Below are 26,374 nucleotides of genomic sequence, written 5' to 3'. Positions count from 1 at the left end.
TCATTACTGAAACAAAACCTGTTTTTATTGGGACGAATTCCAGAGGAGACGCCATTGCTTATCACGCAAGCTCTTGCCATGTCTTACAGCACTTACAGGCGGGAAGGCCTGCCTCACGGAATCCTGTTCCTTCTTAGCCTTTTCCCAGTAGGCCACAAAATAAGCTGCCCTCTTTTCAATTTTTTTTTTTTTTTTTTTTTTTTTTGTGGCAGTCTTGCTCTGTTGCCCAGGCTGGAGTGCAGTGGCACAATCATAGCTTATTACTCCTGGGTTCAAGGGGTCCTCCTGCCTTAGCTGGGACTACAGGTATGCCATCATGCCCAGCTAATTTTTCAATAATTTTATAGATATGAGGTCTTGCCATGTTGTCCAGGCTGGTCTCCAACTTCTAGGCTCAAGCCATCCTCCTGCCTGTTTCTCCTAAAATGCTGGGATTATAGGTGTGAGCCACCGCAGCCAGCACCTCTTCCAATTTCTATGAATTTGTCTTGTGGAAATAAAAAACCTGTGGGATTTCATTTGCTTTCTTCTCCCCATAACAGCTTTACCTCATGACTATTTAGGAAATTACTTTAAAAACAGCTTACAACTTTTTTGGAGGGAGAGTGATTGGCAGAATTTAAGTAAGTGTACAAGGGATAATATTGATCTGTAATCCCTTTTTCCAAAATCCAAAAAGTTCTAAAAAAACAAGGATTTTTTTCAGAACACTTTTGCCAAAACCTGAATGAAAGTGATTTGAGACTATAATTGTAACTTACCACTTTTGGTGTGAATAATCATGTGTGTATATTTTTCATTTTTATCTTTTGTGACAGGGTCTAGCTTTGTCACCCAGGCTAGCTAGAGTGCAGCGGCTTGATCTCAGCTCACTGCAACCTCCGCCTTCAAACGATTCTCCTGCTCAACCTCACAAGTAGCATGCACTACCACACCTGGCTAATTTTTTGTAGAGATGGGGTTTCACCATGTTGACCAGTCTGGTCTCCAACTCCTGACCTCAGGCGATCCACCTGCCTTGACCTCCCAAAGTGCCAGGATTACAAGCATGAGCCATGGCACCTGGCCTTATTTTTTTAAATGCTGATTGCAATCTGATTCAACCAAGAGGTTGCTCACATCATGGATGGATGAGTACAGCTCCAACATGAATGACACAAAAACATCAAAACTTTCCTATTTGCAATTATGTGAGATACTTTAAGTTTTAGTTTATAACTGACACATACTTGTTAATATCGATGGGGTATGGTGTGATAATTTTTGAGACAGGGTCTAGCTTTGTCACCCAGGCTGGATTGTAGTGGCACAATCTTGGCTCACTGCAGCCTCCACCCCCCAAGCTCAAGCAATCCTCCTGTCTCGGCCTCCTGAGTAGCTAGGACCAGAGGCGTGCGCGACCATGCCCAGTTAATTTATTTTTAGTAGAGACAGTTTCCCTGTGTTGCCCAGGCTATAAACTTGTCATTTCTTTGCAGAGATATCAGAATCCTTGGCTTCTGGCTGTCTTGAGATACACATTATCATTAGCTACAGTTACCTTACTGTGCAATAGAACACCAGAGCTTATTTCTCCTAACTTTGTACCTGTTAAGTAACCTCTCCCCAGACTCACCTCCCATGATAGCCACACCTCCCCCTCCACCACCCCCAGTCTCTAGTAACTAGCATTCTACTCTCAACCTCTATGAGATCAACTTGTCTAGATTCTACGTGAATGAGATTATATGGTATTTGTCTTTCTGTGCCTGGCTCATTTCACTTAACATGTCCTCCAGGTTCAACCATGTGGCCACAAATGACAGGATCTCATTCTGAATATTCATTAACAGAATTGATTATGGGGTGCTGACCCTGCTGGGGGAGATTTACAAAATATGTAATACAGCTACTTGACTACCTTTCCAGAATTAAAAGAATCTGAATTCCAAAACATGTCTGGCCCTAAGCATTTTAGATAGGGATTACGGTCCCATCCAATAGGCATCTATGTATTCACCACCCAGAACTGAAAAATGTTACATTTCTTGGTTTCTTTAAAAGCATCTTGTGGATTTTTTTTCCCTCCCCACTTCTTTACCCAGAATAAGAGATTAGAAGTGAGAAAGGAAGGACAGAGGATGGAGCCTGTTAGGGTGATACCAGGTGACAGCTACTACTGGGGTCAGAGACAGATGGACCCCCTGTAAAGTTCCAAGCTGTTTAAGAAGCTGCTCTATCCTTTGGTTTTTATCTACTCAAACTTGAGAAGTGGTAGCAAGCAGCCACAGTATTCAGATCAGCTGTCAGGTACAGGAAATGCATCAGAGATCAAGAGAGTGATGGTCATTGTTCTCGTGGAGGCTACATATTCTGGGTCTGTGCCTTGACGGTGTTATTACGAAAAATTGTCATGTGGATACTCACAGAATCCCTAATTTATACTTAAGTTTTAGCTGAAAGCCCCCTTGGTCATCTTGGGCAATTAAAGTGAACATGTATAGGTACATGTTACATGTACATTCTAACAAATAGTTTCCTACATTAGAACATCCTCCCAGTATATCCAGACTCCCAGAGCAAAGGATTCGAGTGTCCTGGAGGGAAAGAGCACAGGGAGGCCTATGGAGGGGCTTCTTGAGCTAAGCTTTTTTTTTTTTGAGACGGAGTTTCGTTCTTGTTGCCCAGGTTGGAGTGCAATGGCGTGGTCTTGGCTCACTGCAACGTCTGGCTCCTGGGTTCAAGCGATTCTCATGCCTCAGCCTCCTGAGTAGCTGGGATCACAGGCATGCACCACCATGCCTGGCTAATTTTTTAGTACAGATGGGGCTTCACCATGTTGGCCAGGCTGGTCGTGAACTCCTGTCCTGTGGTGATCTGTCTGCCTCAGCCACCCAAAGTGCCTGGATTACATGTATGAGCCACTGTACCCAGCCTTTTTTTTTTTTTTTTTTTTTTTTTTTTTTTTTTTTTTTTTTAAGAGATGGAGTCTCACTATGTTGACCAGGGAACTGGGCTCAAGCAATCCTCCCATCTCAGCTTCCCAAAGAGCTGGGATTACAGGCATGAGCCCCCGTGTGTGCGGCCGAGGCTAGTTCTTGGTCCTTTCCACACTTGCTGTATTTGAACACAGGCTTAGTCAAGCCTTCCTCTTAGGCGTGATCTGTGTTCTATGACATTCTCTTCCCATGATGATTCCCCGACATAGGATTGTTTTCATTGCTGTCTTCTCGGTTGGCCACAGGCCTCCTGGCACGCGTCTGTTGTGAGGTTGTGACATGAATGAATCGGCAGGCAGCTGCGGCTCTTTGTCTCTACCTACACACATCACATCCTGGGACTGTGTTCCAAGCCGCTTTGTCACTAGGCATTTTATTTTGTGTCTCACTATTGTCCTGGCTTTTTTTGTTTTACTCTTCATTTTACAGATGAATAACCTAGCTTTTACAGTTTTTCTCTCGATGCTCCCTCCATCTGTCTATCCTTCTGCTAAGAGTTGTTTATATTTCCTGTTTCCTTTGTAGTCACCAAAGGCTTCGTGTACAGCTCCTTCCTAAAGCCCTACAATCCTCGCCGCAGCCACTCTGACGCCTCCGTGGGCAGCCACTCCTCCACAGAGTCTGAGCACGGCAGCTCCTCCCCCAGGTTCCCACGCCAGAACAGCGGCAGCACCCTGACCTTCAACCCCAGCAGCATGGCTGTATCCTTTACCTCGGGGTCTTGCCAGAAGCAGCCTCAAGATGTATCTTCTCCGTTGAAGGAAGGTGACCAAGGAACTCTCAGTGCGTCCCTAAATCCGGGTAGTTCAGAGAGTGGTCCTTCCGGATGCCCTTCAGAGCCAGACTCTACCTCCCAGCCAAGGTCAGGGGACGCTGCAGATGTAGCTAGAGATGTAAACCAACCCACTGCCACCCAGAGGAGCTACCGGAACTTCAGGCATCCAGAAATGGTTGGCTACTCTGTACCAGGACGAAATGGGCAAGGTCAAGACCTCGTAAAAGGATGTGCAAGAACAGCCCAGGCTCCGGAAGACAGAAGCACAGAGCCAGAAAGCAGTGAGGCAAAAGGCAACCAGGTGAGTGCATAACTGTCTGGCCAGTGTGGCACAGGCGGCAGCAGATGTGTTGTGGGTACAGGCGGGGGTGAGGCAGAAGCGGCTTGCCTGAGGCCTAGGGGTGATCTGAGATGAGCTCACAGACACATCTTTGAAGCACACGAGGAATCTCTGCCTCAGAGCCTTCGAGCACCTTCCTTGCTGACACTTCCCAGGCTGTTCCTGGACCCCTGTGCCACTGGGTGTTTAAGCGATGCCACAGTGAAAATTTCATTACTCTTCCAGTTCACTGATTCTTCAGTTGTATAACATCCATTTAATCCACTTGTTTGGTTTTTGATCCAAGTAACTGTACTGTTATTTCTGGAATTTAGAAATGAAATTCTGCCCAGTTTTTTTGTTTTTGTGTTTGTCACCCAGGCTGGAACACAGTAGCACAATCTCAGCTCACTGCAACCTCCGCCTCCCAAGTTCAAGCAATTCTCATGCCTCAGCTTCCTGAGTAGCTGGGATTACAGGTGTACACCAACACACCCAGCTAATTTTTATATTTTCAGTAGAGACAGGGCTTCACCATGTTGGCCAGGCTGGTCTCAAACTCCTGAACTCAAGTGCTCCACCCACCTCGGCCTCCCAAAGTGCTGGGATTACAGGCGTGAGCCACCGTGCCCGGCCCCAGTTTTTTCTATTCTTTGTAATGGCCTGTTCCCGTTTATGAATTTGATTGTGGGGTTTTGAGACACAGTCTTGCCTATCGCCCAGGCTGGAATGCAATGGCACAATCTCAGCTCACTGCAACCACCACCTCCCAGGTTCAAGCTATTCTCCTGCCTCGGCTTCCCAAGTAGCTGGAACTACTTTATTAGAGACAGGGTTTCACTATGTTGGCCAGGATGGTTTCGATCTCCTGACCTCTCTGCTCGCCTTGGCCTCCCAACTTGTTAGGATTACAGGTGTGAGCCACCGCACCTGGCCATATCTTGAACTCACCTGCATGCTTTAAAGCCATTTTCAGATTCACAGCTGCAGAGTCCCTGCCCTGCTTCACCCTCTGTTGCCTTTGCTCACTCTTCAGCGGAACATCTTCCTGTGTTGACTGTCAGGGTTTGTCTGTGAGCTCATCTCTGGCAGGATTTGCCCTCAGGGGAAGGCCCAGTTGCATCCTGGGTTGTAGAGGTGCTGCCACTGTCTGGATTCTAAAAGTCCAATTTTTACCCACTTTCTCAGTTCAGGCTTCCCACAGCACATTCCTCAGTGCCACAGCCAAGCTTTGTGCATGCTCATTTTTCTGGTGATTTCTTACTACCCACTGCCTGGGTCAAACACCCCATTCTCGGCCTACCAAGCGGACAGTTATTGTAGACACATCAAGTGGGGGGGGAAAAAAAGGACCTTTCTTAAATTGAGTTGGAACAGGGAATGTAGTTGTAGTCTCAGCTCCTGTCCCTGACCAGGTCCTAAAGCCCTGGCCGTGTATCCCTTCCTTGGGCTCCCATGGGCCTCATGGCTTCTCCTCCTACTCCCTGAGCCCCTCCCTTCCATGGGCATTAGATCATTAGATCTTTGTGGCGCCTAAAGATCAACTTTTCTTTCTTTGAAGTTGGTTGTGGTTTTCTGGTTTATGTTTGAGATATGGAAGAATATGCTTGTCTTCCACCCTTCAAAGCAACTCTGAAAGACTGAAAAGGTAGATTTTATTTTTATTTTTTAATGGAGTCTTGCTCTGTTGCCCAGGCTGGAGTACAGTGGTACAACCTCTGTCTCCTGGGTTCAGACAATTCTCCTGCCTCAATCTCCGGAGTAGCTGGGATCACAGGCGTTCACCATCGTGCCTGGCTATTTTTTACATTTTTGGTAGAAATGGGGTGTTCACCATGTTGGCCAGCCGGTCTGGAACTCCTGACCCCTAGTGATCCACCCACCTCAGCCTCCCAAATTGGTGTTTTTTTGTTTTGAGATGGAGTCTCACTCTGTTGCCCAGGGTCTGGAGTCCAGTGGCACGATCTTGGCTCACTGCAACCTCTGCATCCTGTGTTGGAGCAATTCTCCTGCCTCAGCCTCCTGAGTAGCTGGGATTACAAGTGTGCACCACCACGCCCAGCTAATTTTTGTATTTTTAGTAGAGCGGGGTTTCACCATGTTGGCCAGGCTGGTTTTAAACTCCCAACTTCCAGTGATCCACCCATCTCAGCCTCCCAGAGTGCTGGGATTACAGGCACGAGCCACCACGCCTGGCCAAATTGGTGTTTCCTTTGAATCATCCCTCTATTATGATAGCCATCATCCATATGTACCTATTTAAATTTTTGTTAAAATTAAAATGAAAAATTCAGTTCCTGTCTCACTAGCCATATTTCAGGGGCTCAGTAGCCACATGTGGGCAAGTGGATGTGGAACCCTCCCCATCACCACACGAAGCTGTTGGATGGCATTGCTCCCAGCAACTTCCCATTTTCTCTCTCTCTCCCCTCATACAGGTCTATTTTGCTGTCTACACCTTCAAGGCACGAAACCCAAATGAGCTGAGTGTGTCAGCCAATCAGAAACTCAAGATCCTCGAGTTTAAAGATGTTACAGGAAATACAGAGTGGTGGTTGGCTGAGGTTAACGGGAAGAAGGGCTACGTTCCCTCCAATTATATCCGCAAAACCGAGTACACCTGAGCCCATGCTGCCCGCCACCCAGCCTTGCTGCCTTTGCTTTCAGTCCGCCGAGGGTTCTGGCGGCCCACCGAGAGGGCGCCTGCTCCTGAGACACAGGCCCTGTCTGCGTTGCTTAACCATGGCATGGTGGAGCCCACCACAGATCTTGTTCTCCTTGATTGGGTTGTAAACCTTGATGCTCACTAGAATCTCTAGAATCTGAATGGACCCTGGGGCTTTGCAAATGACTTAGTGACCATGAGAAGAGAGACAAGTGTTGGAGCTGGCCTTTGGAAAGGAGAAACTTCCAGTCAGAAGCCCAGTGTCCTAGGTATGCAGGAAGCTGTGCTCTAGCAATAGACAGTGTTGGTATTGGTTGTGCTGTACTGTGTTTGGGGTGGCCCCATGTTCCATGCTCAGCTGACCGGATGCCAACTCAGATGAAGAGAATTAATGGCTCTGGGCACCCCGTGAGGCAGTGCTTGCATGTGGCCAGGAGTTTGTCGGGATTGAACCAAACCTAGTGCTTCAGAGCTCCTGGGACACCTCCAGTGTCCAGCACACATTCTCATACATACTGCCCCGAATTTCTAAAGTCCCTAAAACACTACCTTCTGTAACCTTGTTTCTTTCACTCTATTCCCAGATTGGTTATGCAAAATTCAACTGCTTTCTACTTTTAGAAGTATTTAGGGCCTTTATTTTCTGTTGAGCCTTCATCTGAAAGATTCTCTTCCCTTGTTAGGTACAATCACTGACACTTTTTTTTCTTTTGAGATGGGGTCTTGCTGTGTTACCCATGCTGGTCTCAAACACCTGGGCTTAAACAACCCTCCTGCCTCCCTGCTGGGATTACAGGCGTGAGCCACCATACCCCAACTTCAATGACACCTTTCTGATGGTCTTTACAGTCTAATGTCTGGTGGCCCCCTGCCCTGGACTCAATGATTGATTGATTTTGCTACAATAACAGTATGAGAGCTCCAGCCATTCCATTAAAAGTATTAATTCTGCTTTGAGCTGAAACCAGTTGAGCCTAGTGGAAGACTGGATGTCTGTCTGCTTCATCCAAGCACCCTGATGACTGTTTAGTTACATGCATAGATGCAGACAACATAACACATGTGACTTACTTGAATTGGGATAAGCCATTCCAGAAGTAGCATATCCTAGACTTGGAAATAAGTTTTCACCACTAACTTCCATGCTTCAGAGATGACATTCAAAGCCCAAGTGCCTGATCATACCTCCCAGTCTCAGGAAGATATTTACTTACCCCTTAGAGCAAGAATCTTAAGATTTTCCCCAGCTATGAAGCCTATCTTGGAATGGGAAACCATGAGATTTGTCTTTTAAAAGGGAAGAAATAGCCTTACAGCCCCTGTTCCTCCAAGTACACATTTAAGCCTTAAAATCCTGGGAGTCTGGGGAGACACCATGGAGCCCTTCCATCCAGTGTCTCTGCTGGTCGCGGTCAGAAGGCAGTCATGCAACAGTCCTGTTGTGGAGAGTGTTTCTATGTAGAGATGTTTATATTTAAGTAGTTCTTTTATAAATAAAAGCATTTCTAATGGCCATGGATGTTTTCTTGATTTCCCTCCGTGTTTAAGCTGAGCGTTTTTCCTGGCCTTCTGGGGATGCCTTGACAATGACTGATGCCCAGATCTGGGAGAATGGAAGAGGCTAACTGAAAAAATGCCGGCCCAAAGTCATTTTGTCAGATTCCAACAATCTCTATATACTCAGGCCGAGTGTGGTGGCTCACACCTATAATCCCAGCACTTTGGGAGGCCAAGGTGGGCAGATCACTTGAGGCCGAGAGTTTGAGACCAGCCTGGCCAACATGGTGAAACCCCATCTCAACTGAAAATACAAAAATTAGCTGGGTGTGGTGCTGCACGCCAATAGTCCTGGCTAATCAAGTGGCTGAGAATTGCTTGAACCTGGGTGGCAGAGGTTGCAGTGAGCCAAGGTCACACCACTGTACTCCAGTCTGGGCGACAGCAAGACCCTGTCTCAAAAACAAAAATCTGATTCCTCAAAAGATGTCCATGCTGCAGGTGATTGCCTGTATTTTCAGCCATCTTGTCCTATGAAATTCTAGCAGAACAGAAGAGCTGGGATCTTTAGGGGAGAAGTATTTCCCTGATTTGCAGATGTGGACACTGATATACAAGATTATTTAACAAGGTCACCAAGCGGCCGCTCAGGCAGTTGGGGGCAGGGAAGGGAGTGGCAGGGCTAGTGGCAGAGGTGGAATTGAGGATGGTATAGTGGGTGACAGTAAAGCGATCACCCAGTATTGTTAAGGAATAGAAATCACAGTTGAATGGGTAGGCTATGGAAAGCAGCTGACAAGTCACCTACGCCACTCTTAGGTGATAAGACTAGGAAAATGGGGCCCAGAGACATTCGTACTCACCCAAGTCATACATCAAGTTTTTGAGGGGTTGTGAATTGAAACTCAGGCCTCAGGGCTGGGCACGGTGGCTCACACCTGTAATCTCAGCACTTTGGGAGGCCGAGGTGGGCGGATCACCTGACGTCTGGAGTTCAAGACCAGCCTGACTAACATGGAGAAACCCCATCTCTACTAAAAATACAAAAAATTAGCCAGGCATAGTGGCACATGCCTGTAATCCCAGCTACTCAGGAGGCGGAGGCGGAGGCTGAGGCAGAAGAATCGCTTGAACCCACGAGGCAGAGGTTGCAGTGAGCCGAGATCACGCCATTGCACTCCAGCCTGGGCAACAAGAGCGAAACTCTGTCTCAAAAACAAAACAAAACTCAGGCCTGCAGGCTCAGGTTGAGTCTCTGCACCTTGTTCTGGAGTCAGACTGTCTGGCATCCGACACTTAACAGCTTTGTGACCTTGGCAGCTTACCCGACCTCTGCCTCAGTTCCCTAGTTGAGGTAGAGATAGTAATATAGCATCCACCTTGCAGAGTTGATGGGATTCCGTGAGTTAATATATGCAGCGTGCTGGAACAGGACAGCTACAAGATACTGGAATAGTGCTTGTCCCCCGCCAATGGAAACATCTTAAACTATCCATGCATGAATATACTCTAAGCACTAAGAAAACCATGTGAGAGATAACAGCACCTGGGTGTCACATACAACTATTAAGAAAAGATGCTAGGCCAGGCGCGGTGGCTCAAGCCTGTAATCCCAGCACTTTGGGAGGCCAGATCACGAGGTCAGGAGATCGAGACCATCCTGGTGAACACGGTGAAACCCCGTCTCTACTAAAAAATACAAAAAAACTAGTCGGGCGAGGTGGCGGGCGCCTGTAGTCCCAGCTACTCGGGAGGCTGAGGCAGGAGAATGGCGTAAACCCGGGAGGCGGAGCTTGCAGTGAGCTGAGATCCGGCCACTGCACTCCAGCCTGGGTGACAGAGCCAGACTCCATCTCAAAAAAAAAAAAAAAAAAAAAAAAAAAAAAGATGCTTTGGAAAGGGCAGCGAGGACATGTTCACAGGACCTGTGCTGACCCCTCCTTCAGCCGCAGGCAGTGCAGCATGCATTGAAACACCCTCTGCATGAGGGGAAGAGAGGGAAGCGCGTCCCAGATTCACCCTTGGACCTCAGCACTCCCCCAGTAAAACCCAGTGCCCAGCAGGCCCTCACAGCCCCCAACTCCAGGCTGGTAGCTGCACACTGAGCCCCCAGGCCTGCCTGCAGCATAGAAGCTTCACAGGGTATGCCTGAGACCACCATGGACACTCGTGACTCACGTTTGCTCAAGACCACACACCTGCCCGTTCTTGCTAGAAGAGTAGTAAGGGCCTAGGATTACAAGCCCTTACTATTCTAGATATCCTATCTATGTATCTAGGATATATGGATCCCAGGTTTCTAGCTTAGGAGACAGCAGAGAAGTGATGGGTGCCCATGGACCATCCAGCTGGAAAGGGGAAAGTACATGCAAAGTGTTTCAACAGGCTTGGTGCTTACTACTGAGTTCACTGTGGGTCAGATCGTTGGCCCCTGTCCTTATGTTCCCCTCTTGATTCAAGCCATGAGGAAAAGGAACCTGGAAATACAGTCCTAGATGGAGTTTGTGTCTTGTAGAAGCTGGTTGTTACCAGCTTGTACCTACTGCTCCCACAGCACCCTCTCCACCCAAAGCACCTACCATCAAATTCCTCTTCCAGCTCTGCAGATCCGGCAGGAGGTTAGTGTGAAGGAATCACATCAAATACAGGTAAGAAAAAGATTCAGCTACTCTCCTCTTGCCTTACTGTCCTATCAACATCTCTATGCATCCAGAACACTTTTTTTTGAGACGGAGTCTTGCTCAGTCGCCCAGGCTGGAGTGCAGTGGTGCGATCTCAGCTCATTGCAAGCTCCGCCTCCCGGGTTCATGCCATTCTCCTGCCTCAGCTTCCCAAGTAGCTGGGACTACAGGTGCCCACCACCACACCTGGCTAATTTTTTGTATTTTTAGTAGAGACGGGGTTTTACCATGTTAGCCAGGATGGTCTCGATCTCCTGACCTCGTGATCCACCCGCCTTGGCCTCCCATAGTGCTGGGATTACAGGTGTGAGCCACTGCGCCCGGCCCAGAACACTTTCTTAGAGCACAAAATCTACTTTAAAGCCATGAAGAGTAGAACAGACTGAAGATTTCTTGTGGGTATGAAAGACGACAACTCCACCTATGACAAGACAGAACTTCCTGGAAATATTCCTTTTCAACATCGACACAAGACTCCCTACTTCTTCCAGCATCAGTCCACCTCACCCTCAATATTCCTCTCCACCCACTTTCCCACTGCCGAGCTTTTCTCTCTTCCTCCCTGTCCCCTGCTCCCCGTTTTAGGTCAAATGGCGAGTTTCTTACACTGGCATCTACACCCCAAGTACTAACATCATCACCCCAGAACAAAGGCCTCATGGCCACAGTGCAAACAAAGAGAAGACTCTTGGAATATGAGGGGATAGCCAGACATTTCTACTCATTTGTATTATATATGATACTAATATGAGTGTCTTGGTTCCAAGGAATATCCCATGGCACACAGTGTCCTCAAGAGAGTCTGAAAGCTTTCTGGGAAGCTCAGGGGTCTGTCCAAAACAGCATCTTCCACTCACTGGAGCCAGGCACTGTGCCAGGGCTTACCCTGCATTATCCTATGTCACCTCCCACCCCCAACAAAAGAACGCTATGAGGTGTGTAGAAGTAACAAAACTGATGCTCAGAGCCCAGCAGGTCGAGGCTGCAGGAAGCTGTGATCGCACCACCGCACTCCAGCCTGGACAACAGAGTGAGACCCCGTCTCAAAAACAACAAGACTGATGCTCAGAGGATACGAAACACAACCAGGTTTACCCAGATAGAAATAGTAAGACTCAGATTTCAACCCCAGTCCTGACAGCAAAGCTCATGTATTTAACCCTTTGCTATACCCACTTGAGAGCACACCAGCTCGTGTGTACAACCAGAAGGACTTTGGCCTTAAGCCATTGAAGGCCCCTCCTGAGTCAGTTCTGTGGGAGCCTTAATCAAAAGGGGACACTGGTCCTTTAAAATCTTGGAAGGATTGAAGAGCAGTAAGAGTCTCGGCCAGTCTCCATTGCTTTAGGTCAATGTGGAAGCAACACGACCTTCAGCTCTCTTCCAGGGCCTGGTCTACATAGAGCTGTCTGGAGCCTTGCCCCTGAACCTTTGGTTTTCTTGGAATTCTAATCCTCTAAATCCAATCTTTTGACTGAACTATTTGGAAATTGAGGCCTGCATGCCAGTAAGGAGTACCCTCACCCCCAGAGGTAAGAACTCTTTAGGAAATTTCCAAAATACACCTAGTACCAGTAAATGACCTGCCTGGTTCCCTAATCTTTCCTTCACCATGTAGAGGCTTCTGGGTAATTTTGGTCCTCAGTTCACTATTGGGAGTCTTCTATAGCATCTGCTTCCCACTTAAGATTCACACACTGATCCTAAAATTCATATGGAAATGCAAGGGACCCAGAGTAGCCAAAACAATCTTGAAAGGAGGAACAAGATATAAAACTACAATAAGACTATGTGAGACTGACATAAGATACACATAGATTGAGGGTCTAAAAATAAACTGTGGCCGGGCACAGTGGGTCACACCTGTAACCCCAACACTTTGAGGCTGAGGTAGGAGGATCACTTGAGCCCAGGAGTTCGAGACCAACCTAGGCAACATGGTGAAATTCCATCTCTACAAAAAAATACAAAACTTAGTTGGGCATGGTGGTGCATGCCTGTAATTCTAGCTACTTGAGAAGCTAAGTAGGAAGATCATTTGAGCCTGGGAGGTTGGGGCTGCAGTGAGCAGTGAGCATGCTGCTGCACTCCAGCCTGGTGACAGCGTGAGACCTTGTCTCAAAAAACAAACCTTTATATGTATGGTCAGTTCATATTTGACAAAGGTGTCAGGACAACTTAATGGGGAAACAACCATCTTTTTTTTTTTTTTTGGATGGAGCAATCCTTTATTTTTACACACTTTGACAAGGAGGTTTTCCGTAAACAACCTTTCCAGTGGAGAACAGAGAACGGGGAAAATCAGCCTCCAGACATCACCAGCTGCTCTGCTCAGGGCAGAGGCTCCCCCTTGCCAATGTGGTGAGGTGGAGGGGTGTACTTCCCTTCCTTTATCAGCTTATCCCGCTGCCTCCTGATGGCATTCACACGTCTCATCGTTTTCTGCCGAAGCAAACACTCTATAAAATCATCATATTCTATCTTGCACTCTTTCTCTGCCCGGATAGCACCAATTCCATGTGCACATTCTATCCATTCTTTTTCAAAAGCATGGCATCGAGTAGCAAGCTTGTAGGGCTGTTCAGCACTCTGGATTGTCCACCATCGATCTATGTTAAGGCCGAACCTTTTCTGGATGTCCAAGAAAGGCATGGAGATCCGATGCTCATACCCTTGCCTCTTCTCTGGCCGCCACTTCAGGACGACTCGAAACAACCATCTTTTGCACAGATGGTGCCAGGACTACTGGATATCCACATGCAGGAGAATGATGTTAGACCGCTTCCTAAACCACACAAAAATTCACTCCAAATGGAGCATAGACCTAAATGTAAGAGTTAGAACTACACGATTCTTAAAACGGGAATAAGTTCTCACAACCTTGGGTTAGGCTTTAGTTTCTTTAAATGACAACAAAAGTGACAAAAAAAAAAAAAAGGTAAGTTAGATCTCATAAAAATGGAAAACTTTTGTGCTTATTACGCCATTGGCCAGGCATGGTGGCTCACACCTGTAAGCACAGCACTTTGGAAGGCCAATGCAGGAGGATTTCTTGAGCCCAGGAATCTGAGACCAGCCTGGGCAACACAGGGAGAACTCATCTCTACAAAAAAATATTTTTAAATTAGCCAGGCATTGTGGTGTAGTCCCAGCTACTTGGGAGGCTGAGGTGGGAGGGATTGCTTGAGCCCAGGATGTAGCAACTGCAGTGAGCTGTGATTGTGCCACTGCACTGCAGCCTGCATGACAGAACAAGACCCCATCTAAAAACAACAAAACAAAACACACTATCAAAGTGAAAAGACAACCCACAGAGTGGGAAGAATATATTGCAACTCATACATCTGATAAGGGAATTGTGTCTAGAATATATAAAGAAGTTTTATAACTCATTGATAAGAAAATAAACACCCAGTTTAAAATTGGGCAAAAGGACCAGGCCTGTTGGCTCACACCTATAATCCCAGCACCACGTGAAGCTGAGGTGGGAGGACTGCTTGAGCCCAGGAGTTCAAGACCAGCCTGGGCAACATAGAGAGACTTCACCTCTGCCAAAAAATAATAACAATAATAAATAATAACAATAATAATAGTTAGCTGGGTGTGGTAGTACCTGCCTGTGGTCCCAGCTACTTGGGAGGCTGAGGTGGGAGGCTTCTGGCTTGAGCCCAGGAGGCTGAGGCTGCAGTGAGCTATAACTGAGCTACTGTACTCCAGTCCAGGTAACAGAGTGAGACCTTGTCTCAAAAGAAAAAAAAAAAAAAGAGCTCAGCATCACTAACCAGATACATGCAAATTGAAACCACAATGATATATCATCTCACCACAGTTAAAATGGCTTTTATTAAAAAAAAAAAAAAAAAAAAGACAATAAAGAGGGGAGGGGACGAGACAGAATAGGAAGAGCTCCGGTCTGCAGCTCCCAGTGAGACCAATGCAGAAGGCGGGCGATCTCTGCATTTCCAGCTGAGGTACCCAGTTCATCTCATGGGGGTTAGGCTGTGGGTACAGCCCATGGAGGGTGAGCAGAAGCAGAGAAGGGCGTCGCTTCACCCAAGAAGCACAAGGAGTCAGGGGACCTCCCTCCCCCAGCAGCCAAGGGAAGCTGTGAGGGACTTTGCTACCCAGCCTGGATACTACGCTTTTCCCTCGGTTTTTGTAATCTGCAGATCAGGAGATTCCCTCACGTGCCTACACCATCAGGGCCCTGGGTTTCAAGCACAAAACTGGGTGGCTGTTTGGGCAGACATTGAACTAGCTGCAAGAGTTTTTTTTCATACCCCAGTGGTGCCTGGAACCCCAGCAAGAGAACCGTTCACTCCTCTGGAAATGGAAAGGGGGCTGAAGCCAGAGAGCCAAGTGGTCTCGCTCAACAGGTCCCACTCCCATGGAGCCCAGCAAGCTAAAATCCACTGGCTTGAAATTCTCACTGCCAGCACAACAGTCTCAAGTCAACCTGGGATGACCAAGCTTGGTGTGGGGAGGAGCATCCACCATTACTGAGGCTTTAGTAGGCAGTTTTCCCAACAGTGCTAAGGAGATAGGAGGTTTAGAGTGGGTGGGAATTCACCATGGCGTGGCTAAGCAGCTGTGGCCAGACTGCTTCTCTAGATTCCTCCTCAGTGGGCAGGGCATACTCTGAAGGAAAGGTAACAGCCCCAGTCAAGGGCAGACAGATAAAATTCCCACCTCCCTGGGACAGAGCACCTGGGGGAAGGGGCGGCTGTGAACGCAGCTTCAGCTGATATAATTGTTCCTGCCTGCCAGCTCTGAAGAGAGCAGCAGATCCTGACAAGAGAGATTCTCCCACAGCCCACCAGCTCTGCTAAGGGACAAACTGCCTTATCAAGTGGGTCCCTGATCCCTTTGCCTCCTGACTGGGAGACACCTCCCAGCAGGGGTCAACAGACACCTCATACGGGACAGCTCCGGCTGGCATCAGGCCGGTGCCCCTCTGTGAGGAAGCTTCCAGAGGAAGGAGCAGGCAGCGATTTTTGCTGTTCTGTAGCCTCCACTGGTGATACCCAGGTGAACAGGGTCTGGAGTGAACCTCTAGCAAACTGCAGCAGACCTGCAGAAGACAGGCCTGACTGTTAGAAAAAAACAAACAGAAAGCAACACCACCACCAACAAAAAGGACCCCCACATAAAATCCCCATCCAAAGGTCATCAGCTTCAAAGATCAAAGGTAGGTAAATCCATGAAGATGAGGAAAAACCAGCGCAAAAATGCTGAAAATTCCCAAAACCAGAACGCCTCTCGTCCTCCAAATGATTGCAACTCCTCTCCAGCAAGGGCACAAAACTGGATGGAGAATGAAATTGAAGAATTGACAGAAGTAGGCTTCAGAAGGTGGGTAATAGCAAACTCCTCTGAGCTAAAGGAACATGTTCTAACCCAATGCAAAGAAGCTAAGAACTTTAATAGATTATAGGAACTGCTAACTAGAATAACCAGTTTCGAGAGGAACATACATTACCTGATGGAGCTGAAAAACACAGCAGGACAATTTCGTTAGCACACACAAGCATTGATAACCAAATCGATCAAGCAGAAGAAAGGATATCAGAGATTGAGGATCAACTTACTGAAATAAGGCATGAAGACAAGATTAGAGAAAAAATGAAAAGGAATGAACAAAGCCTCCAAGAAATGTGGGACTATGTGAAAAGACCAAACCTATGTTTAATTAGTGTATCTGATAGTGATGGGGAGAATGGAACCAAGTTGTAAAACATACTTCAGGATATTATCCAGGAGAACTTCCCTAACCCAACAAAACAGACCAACATTCAAATTCAGGAAATACAGAGACCACTAAGATACTCCTCCAGAAGAACAAACCCCAAGACACAATCATCAGATTCTCCAAGGTTGAAACAAAGGAAAAAATGTTAAGGGCAGCTGGAGAGAAAGGTCAGGTTACCTACAAAGGGAACTCAGACTAACAGTGGATCTCTCTGCAGGAACTCTACAAGCCAAAAGAGAATGAGGGCCAGTATTCAACTTTTTTTTTGTTTGTTTTGAGACAGTTTTGCTCTTGCTGCCCAGGCTGAAGTTCAGTGGCGCGATCTCAGCACACTGCAACCTCCGCCTCCTGGGTTCAAGCAATTTTCCTGCCTCAGCCTCCTAAGTAGCTGGGATTACAGGTGCGCGCCACCACACCCAGCTCATTTTGTGTTTTTGGTAAAGATGGAGTTTCACCATGTTGGCAAGGCTGGTCTCAAGTTCCTGATCTCAGGTGATCCACCCACCTCAGCCTCCCAAAGTGCTGGAATTACAGGCATGAGCTACCGTGCTCAACATTCTTAAAGAATTTTCAACAAAGAATGTCATAATCAGCCAAACTAAGCTTCATAAGCTAAAGAGAAATAAAATCCTTTACAGACAAGCAAATGCTCAGGAATTTTGTCACCACCAGGCCTGCCTTACAAGAACTCCTGAAGGAAGCACTAAATATGGAAAGGAAAAACCAGTACCAGCCACTGCAAAAACACAACAATATAAAGACCAACAACACAATGAAGAAACTGCATTAACTAATGTGCAAAATAACCAGTTAGCATCGTGATGTCAGGATCAAATTCACACATAATAATATTAACCTTACATGTAAATGGGCTGAATGCCCCAATTAAAAAACACAGACTGGCAAATTGGATGAAGAGTCAAGACCTATCAGTGCGCTGTATTCAGGAGACCCATCTTATGTGCAAAGACACACATAGGCTCAAAATAAAGGGATGGAGGGACTATTTACCAAGCAAATGGAAGGCAAAAAAAAAAAAAAACAAAAAAAAGCAGGGGTTGCAATCCTAGTCTAATAAAACAGACTTTAAACCAACAAAGATCAAAAAAGACAAAGAAGAGCATTACATAATGGTAAAGGGATCAATGCAACAGGAAGAGCTAACTATCCTAAATATATATGTACCCAATACAGGAGCACCCAGATTCATAAAACAAGTTCTTAGAGACCTACAAAGAGACTAGACTCTCACACAATAATAGTGGGAGATTTTAACTATTGAAGCCTGACTTCAAACTATACTACAAGGCTACAGTACCCAAAACAACATGGTACTGGTACCAAAACAGATATATAGACCAATGGAACAGAACAGAGACCTTAGAGATAGATAACATCACACATCTCAACCATCTGCTCTTCAACAAACCTGACAGAAGCAATGGGAAAAGGATTCCCTATTTAATAAATGCTGTTGGGAAAACTGGCTAGCCATATGCTGTCTAATGTCTATATTAGACAGATGAATGAGACAGAAAATTAGCAACGATATCCAGGACTTGAACTCAGCTCTGCACCAAGTGGACCTAATAGACATCTACAGAACTCTCCACCCCAGATCAACAGAATATATATTCTTCTCAGCACCACATAGCACTTATTCTAAAATCAGCCACATAATTGGAAGTAAAACACTCCTCAGCAAATGCAGAAGAACAGATTATAATAAACTCTCAAACCACAGTACAATCAAATTATAAGTCAGGATTAAGAAACTCAAAACCACACAACTACATGGAAACTGAACAACCTACTCCTGAATAACTACTGGGTAAACAACAAAATTATGGCAGAAATAAAGAAGTTATTTGAGGCCGGGCACAGTGGCTCACGCCTGTAATCCCAGCACTTTGGGAGGCCGAGTTGGGTGGATCATGAGGTCAAGAGTTCAAGACCAGCCTGACCAACGTGGTGAAACACTGTCTCTACTAAAAATAAAAAAATTAGCTGGGCCTGGTAGTGCGCACCTGTAATCCCAGCTACTCAGGAGGCTGAGGCAGGAGAATTGTTTGAACCCAGGAGGCAGACGTTGCAGTGAGCTGAGATTGTGCCACTGCACTCCAGCCTGGGCAACAGAGCAAGACTCCATCTCCCAAAAAAAAAAAAAAAAAAAAAAAAAAAAAAAAAGTAGTTATTTGAAACCAATGAAACAAAGAGACAACATACCAGAATTTCTGGGACACATTTAAAGCAGTGTTAAGAGGGAAATTTATAGCACTAAATGCCCTCAGGAAAAAGCAGGAAAGACCTAAAATCGACACCCTAACTTCACAATTAGAAGAACTAGAGAATCAAGAGCAAACAAATTCAAAAGCTAGCAGAAGACAAGAAATAACTAAGATCAGAGCAGAAGTGAAGGAGATAGAGACACGAAAAACTCTTAAAAATAAAAGAATCTACGAGCTGTGTTTTTGAAAATATTAACAAAATAGACCACTAGCTAGACTAATCAAGATGAATCAAATAGATACAATAAAAAATGATAAAGGGGATATCACCACTGATCCCACAAATACAAACTACCATCAGAATACTATTAACACCTCTATGCAAATAAACTAGAAAATCTAGAAGAAATGGATATATTCCTAGACACATACACCCTCACAAGACTAAACCAGGAAGAAGCCGAATCCCTGAATAGACCAATAACAAACTCTGAAATTGAGGCAGAAATTAATAGCCTACTAACCAAAAAAAGCCCAGGACCAGATGGATTCCCAGTCAAATTCTACCAGAGGTACAAAGAGGAGCTGGTACCATTCCTTCTGAAACTATTCCAAACAATAGAAAAAGAGGGAATCCTCCCTAACTCATTTTATGAGCCCAACATCATCCTGATACCAAAACCTGGCAGAGACACAAGAAAAGAAAATTTCAGGCCAATATCTCTGATGAACATCGATGCAAAACTCCTCAATAAAATACTGGCAAACTGAATCCAGCAGCACATCAAAAAGCTTATCTACCACGACCAAGTCGGCTTCATTCCTGGGATGCAAAGCTGGTTCAAGATACACAAATCAATAAACATAATCTATCACATAAACAGAACCAATGACAAAAAGTACATGATTATCTCAATAGATGCAGAAAAGGACTTCGATAAAATTCAACATCCCTTCATGCTGAAAAGTGTCAAGCTAGGGATTGATGGAACATCTCAAAATAAGAGCTATTTATGACAAACCCATAGCCAATGTCTTACTGAATGGACAAAAGCTGGACGCATTCCCTTTGAAAACCAGCACAAGACAAGGATGCCTTCTCTTACCACTCCTATTCAACATAGTATTGGAAGTTCTGGCCAGGGCAATCAGGCAAGAGAAAGAAAAAGGGTATTCAGACAGGAAGAGAGGAAGTCAAATTGTCTGTTTGCAGATGACATGATTGTATATTTAGAAAACACCGTCGTCTCAACCCCAAGACTTCTTAAACTGATAAGCAACTTCGGCTACGTCTCAGGATACAAAATCAATGTGCAAAAATCACAAGCATTCTTATACACCAATAACAGACAAACACGGTCAAATGATGAGTGAACTGCCATTCACAATTGCTCCAAAGAGAATAAAATACTAGGAATCCTACTTATAAGGGATGTGAAGGACCTCTTCAAGAACTACAAAGAACTGCTCAAGGAAATGAGAGGACACAAACAAATGGAAAAACATTCCATGTTCATGGATAGGAAGAATCAATATCATGAAAATGGCCATACTGCCCAAAGTAATTTATAGATTCAATGCTATTCCCATCAAGCTATCATTGACTTTCTTCACATAATTAGAAAAAACTACTTTAAATTTCTCATGGAACCAAAAAAGCGTCTGTATAGCCAAGACAATCCTAAGCAAAAATAACCAAGCTGGAGGCATCATACTATCTGACTTCAAACTACACTACAAGGCTACAGTACCCTAAATAGCATGGTACTGGTACCAAAACAGATATATAGACCAATGGAACAGAACAAAGACCTTAAAGATAACACACTTCTACAACCATCTGATCTTCAACAAACCTGACAGAAACAAGCAATGGGGAAAGGATTCCCTATTTAATAAATGCTGTTGGGAAAACTGGCTAGCCATATGCAGAAAACAAAAACTGGACCCCTTACTTACACCTTATGCAAAAATTAACTAAAGATGGATTAAAGACTTAAATGTAAAACCCAAAACCATGAAAACCCTAGAAGAAAACCTAGGCAATACCATTCAGGACATAGGTATGGGCATAGACTTCATGACGAAAACACCAAAAGCAATGGCAACAAAAGCCAAAATTGACAAATGGGATCTATTCAAACTAAAGAGCTTCTGCATGGCAAAAGAAACTACCATCAGAGTGAACAGGCAGCCTACAGAATGGGAGAAAATTTTTGCAATCTACCCATCTGACAAAGGTCTAATATCCAGAATCTACAAGGAACTTCAATTAATTTACAAGAAAAAAAAATACATCAAAAAGAGGGCAAAGAATACGAACAGACACTTCTCAGAAGTCATTTATGCATCCAACAAACATGAAAAAAAGCACATCCTCACTGGTCATTAGAGAAAAGCAAATCAAAACCACAATGAGACACCATCTCACACCAGTTAGAATGGCCATTATTAAAAAGTCAGGAAACAGATGCTGGTGAGGCTGTGGAGAAATAGGAATGCTTTTATACTGTTGGTGGGAGTGTAAATTAGTTCAACCATTGTGGAAGACAGTGTGGTGATTCCTCAAGGATCTAGAACCAGAAATACCATTTGACTCAGCAATCCCATGACTGGGTATATACCCAAAGGATTATAAATCATTCGATAAAGACACATGCACACATGTTTATTGCAGCACTATTTACCATAGAAAAGACTTGGAAGCAACCCAAATGCCCATCAATGACAGACTAAAGAAAATGTGGCACATATCCACTGTGGAATACCAGGCAGCCATAAAAAAAGATGAGTTCATGTCCTTTGCAGGGACATGGATGGAAGCTGGAAACCATCATTCTCAGCAAACTAACACAGGAACAGAAAACCAAACACCACATGTTCTCACTCATAGGTGGGAGTTGAACAGTGAGAACACATGGACATAGGGAGGGGAACATCACACTCTGGGGTCTGTCAGGGGGTTGGGAACAAGCAGAGGGAGAGCATCAGGACAAACGCCCAACGCATGTGGGGCTTAAAACCTAGATGAAGGGTTGGTAGGTACAGCCGACAACCATGCACCTGTATACCTATGTAACAAACCTGCACGCTGCACATGTATCCCAGAACTTAAAGTAAAACTTCAAAAAAAAAAAAACACACAGACGAGAAATAACAGATGCTGGCAAGGCTGTGGAGAAAGGGAATCCCTTGCACACAGCTGAGAACGTAAATTAGCACAGCTACTATAGAAAACTATAGTGAAGGCTGGGCGCGGTGGCTCAAGCCTGTAATCCCAGCACTTTGGGAGGCCGAGATGGGCGGATCACGAGGTCAGGAGATCGAGACCATCCTGGCTAACACGGTGAAACCCCATCTCTACTAAAAAAAATACAAAAAACTAGCCAGGCGAGGTGGCGGGCGCCTGTAGTCCCAGCTACTCGGGAGGCTGAGGCAGGAGAATGGCGTGAACCCAGGAGGCGGAGCTTGCAGTGAGTGGAGATCTGGCCACCGCACTCCAGCCTGGGTGACAGAGCGAGACGCCGTCTCAAAAAAAAAAAAAAAAGAAAACTATACGGAAATTCCTCAAAAAATAATAGAAGTACCATATTATCTAGCGGTTCCACTACTAGGTATATATCCAATAGAAAGGAAATCAATACATCGAAGAGATACCTGCACTTCCATGTTTATTGCAGCACTATTCACAACAGCTGAAATATGGAATCAACCTAAGTGCCCATAAATGGATGAAGAGATACAAAAAATATGGTACAGGCCAGGCACAGTGGCTCGCACCTGTAATCGCAGCACTTTGGGAGGCCGAGGTGGGCGGATCACCTAAGGTCAGGAGCTCAACACCAGCCTGGGCAATATAGTGAAACCCCATCTCTACTAAAAATAAAAAATTAGCCAGTCATGGTAGTATGCACTTGTAGTCCCAGCTTCTTGGGAGGGTGAGGCAGGAGAATTGCTTGAAACTGGGAAGCAAAGGCTTCAGTGAGCCATGATCGTGCCACTGTACTGCAGCCTAGGCAACAGAGCAAGACTCTGTCTCAAAAAAAATTGGGGAGATATATACACAACGGAATATTCAGCCATAAAATGTATGGCACTCATTTGCAGCCACATGATGGCACTAGAATCATTAAGTGAAACGAGGCAAGTACAGAAAGACAAATATTGCGTGTTCTCACTGATATGTGGGAGCACGAGACAGCAGATCTCGTGAAGATAGAGAGTAGACTAATGGTTACCAGAGGCTGGGAGGGGTAGGGGAAAGGGAGATGACAGCTTGATTCCTAGGTATGAATATACAGTTTGATAGAAGAAATAAGCTCTAAGGTTTGATAGATCGGGAGGGTGACTATAGTTTACAACAGTCTATTCTATATTTCAAAATAGCTCAAAGAATGTGGAGAAAAGGGAACCCTTGTACACTCTGTTGGTGAGAATGTAAATTAGTGAAGCCACTATAGAAAGCACAATATGTGGGTTCCTCAAAAAATTAAAAATAAGACCACATGATCCAGCAATCCCACTGCTGGGATTCCAGAGGAAATGAGCTCTGTGTTGAGGTATCTGCGCGCCTATGTCCATAGCAACATTATTCGCAAGAGCCAAGATACAGAATCAACCTGTGTCCTTCAACAGATGAATGGACAAAGAAATTGTGGTTCATATACACAATGGGATACTCTTCAGACTTAAAAAGGAAGAAGTCTTATCATTTGCAACAACTTAGATGAACCTGGAGGACATCTTGTTAATTAAAATAAGCCAGGCAGGGCGGCTTATGCCTGTAATCCTAGCACTTTGGGTTGGCTTGAGCCCAGGAGTTCGACAAGACTGGGCAATATGGTGAAACTCCGTCTTTACAAAAAAAATACCCCACCCCACCCCCCCCCCCCAAAAAAAACCCACAAGAATTAGCTGGGCATACCGGTGTAAGCCGATAGTCCCAGCTGCTTGGGAAGCTGAGGTGGGAGGATTGCCTAAGCCCCAGGGGCGGAGGCTGCAGGGAACCGTGATTGCGCCACTGCACTCTAGTCTTGGGTTAGAGAGTGAGACCCTATCTCAAAAAAAAAAAAAGCCAGGCACAGAAAGAAATCATGTGACATCACATATGTGGAATCTAAAAACGATCTCACAGAAGCAGAATAGAATGGTGGTTACAATGCACTGGGGGAGTGAGGTAGGGGTTGGTAGATGCTGGTCAAAGAATTTAAAATTTCAGTTAGGAGTAAGTTCAAGACACTTATCAAACAATATGGCAACTACAGTTAATGTATCATATTGAATAATCATGAGTTTTTTTTGTTTTGTTTTAAAGACATAGTTTCGCTCTGTGACCCAGGCTGGAGTGCAATAGTGCAATCTCAGCTCACTGCAACCTCCGCCCTCCAGGTTCAAGGGATTCTCCTGCCTCGGCATCCCAAATAGCTGGGACTACAGGCATGCACCACCATGCCTGGCTAATTTTTTTGCATTTTTAGTAGAGGCGGGGTTTTGCCACATTAACCAGGGTGATGTTGAACTCCGACTTCAAGTGATCCACCTGCCTCGGCCTCCCAAAGTGCTGGGGTTACAGGTGTGAGCCACCACGCCTGGCCTAAAAATTGCTATGGGATTTTTAAGTGTTCTCATTACAAAAAAATGAGAAGCATATGGGGTGTGCTTATGTTAATTAGCTCAATTTAGCCGTTTTACAACATACATATTTTAAAACACGAACACAAATATGTACATTTTTTGGTCAATTAAAAAAGAAGGCTACAACATTATCTGACACAAACAATACATTGGAGAGGTTTGAGGTCCAAATCAAGGAATTTCAATTTGAGGAGTCAGGTAATAAACTCCCGTAGGTTTTTAAGGGGATGGCCTGTTTTAAGAAAGCTAAATAGCGGCCAGGTGCGGTGGCTCACGTCTGTAATCCCAGCACTTTGAGAGGCCGAGGTGGGCAGATCACGGAGGCAGGAGATCAAGACCAGCCTGGCTAACACGGTGAAACCCTGTCTCTACTAAAAATACAAAAAATTAGCTGGGTGTGGTGGTGGCGGCACTTGCAGTGAGCTAAATAGCAACAGGCTGCTGTGGAGGGAGAACAGACCAAAGGCAGGAAAAGCCAATGAATGGGGAAAATAAACCAACTGATTCAGGCATTAGATTGAGAATGGAAACATCTATCAAAAATATGAAATTGAATAATGGAATCGCGGTCAAAAGGGAGATAACTGGGATGGGAGCAAGTTTGTAAGATGAGTCTTTGTGTAACTTTAAATATAAGGATTCCACAGTACTGCAAAATCTATGTAGTTACTTCATCTCAAATCATTTTTGACAATTAAAAAAAAAGATGAGTTTTGTTTTAAATACCTGATGACTTCTAGGCTCTTCCTCCTTAAAATGTGACCTGCAGAGCCAGCCACAGTGGCTCAAGCCCTTAATCCCAGCTGCTTGGGAGGCTGAGGCAGGAGTATCCCCTTCAGCCCAGGAGTTTGAGGCTGCAGTGAGCTATGATGGCACTACTGCATCCCAGCCTGGGCAACAGCAAGAACCCACCTTTTTTTTTTTTTTTTTTTTGAGACAGACGTTCACTCTTGGTGCCCAGGCTGGAATGCAATGGTGTAATCTCCGCTTGCTTCAACCTCTGCCTCCCTGGTTCCAGCGATTCTCCTGCCTCAGCCTCCCAAGTAGCTGAGATTACAGGCATGCGCCACCATGCCCGGCTAATTTTGTATTTTTAGTAGAGACGGGGTTTCTCCGTGTTGGTCAGGCTGGTCTCGAACTCCCAACCTCAGGTGATCCGCCTGCCTCGGCCTCCCAAAATGCTGGGATTACAGGTGTGAGCCACCGCGCCCGGCCCTACCCAAGCCCCCTCCCCCCCACTTAAAAAAGAAAAGTGGTCTCCAGGACAGCAGCATTGCCATTGCCACCACCTGTGAGCCTGCTGGGCCTGCAGGAGCCACCTCCGCAGCGTTACTGAATCAGTCTAGTTGAACAAGATCCTCAGGTGACTTGTGTGCACATTAAGGTTTGAGAAGCACCTGTTGTTAGACAAGTTTTTAAAGTGGAACTTTTTACTGTCAGAAAAGCAGGATTTACAAAAACCAAGGAAGGAGAGGGTGTCAGATGTTTCAGACACTCTAGGAGGAAATGGCAAAGAAAATTCTCAAATCCAGCTTGCTGGCTTACCTCCCTATCTTCCTCCCCTTCTGTCTGGAAGTAGTTCAGTTGTGCTTTCATCCACGAGTCCCACGACAGGGACTGATGGTGGGAACCTATCACGTGTAAACATAGATATGGGGCCTCCTCTGATTATTGTGTGTAGATATCTGTTCCTCTCAGGTTACTGTGAGAATCCAATGAGATGATGTTCACAAACTTTCATGAAATGTGAGCTCCAGAGGAGCTCAGTTTCAATAAGGATTGAATTTTGTGTCACCGTTTTAATTAATTGTGAAGCTTGGATTCTGTTGATGAGGGTGTTAGTTCAGG

At 45.4% G+C, this 26,374-nt stretch overlaps 2 protein-coding genes across 2 annotated transcripts in view; one reads left to right on the top strand and one right to left on the bottom strand.

The window, feature by feature from the left end:
• The window catches only part of DNMBP (dynamin binding protein), a 121,361-nt gene extending 113,111 nt beyond the window's left edge, over nt 1-8,250 (top strand). Inside the window, 2 exon segments of the mRNA XM_050805705.1 lie at nt 3,504-4,054; nt 6,511-8,250. Of these exon segments, the coding sequence (XP_050661662.1) occupies nt 3,504-4,054; nt 6,511-6,696 (737 nt within the window). The 3' untranslated portion in view covers nt 6,697-8,250.
• Nucleotides 8,251-13,111: 4,861 nt separating this feature from the next.
• LOC126963401 (NADH dehydrogenase [ubiquinone] iron-sulfur protein 5-like) lies at nt 13,112-13,621 on the bottom strand. The gene has a single exon (XM_050805727.1). It carries the CDS (start codon nt 13,565-13,567, stop codon nt 13,247-13,249), a length of 321 nt encoding a protein of 106 aa, XP_050661684.1. The 5' UTR covers nt 13,568-13,621; the 3' UTR covers nt 13,112-13,246.
• Between the last annotated feature and the right edge of the window lie 12,753 nt (nt 13,622-26,374).

This window comes from Macaca thibetana, chromosome 9, assembly GCF_024542745.1.
Source record: "Macaca thibetana thibetana isolate TM-01 chromosome 9, ASM2454274v1, whole genome shotgun sequence".
In the NCBI taxonomy this organism is placed as follows: Eukaryota; Metazoa; Chordata; class Mammalia; order Primates; family Cercopithecidae; genus Macaca; species Macaca thibetana.
The sequence above is the reverse complement of the archived record's forward strand: the minus strand, read 5'-3'. Positions and strand labels throughout refer to the sequence as shown.

Excerpts from the sequence above, each read along its gene's own strand:
- LOC126963401 (XM_050805727.1), bottom strand. The coding sequence starts at position 13,567 with ATGCCTTTCTTGGACATCCAGAAAAGGTTCGGCCTTAACATAGATCGA.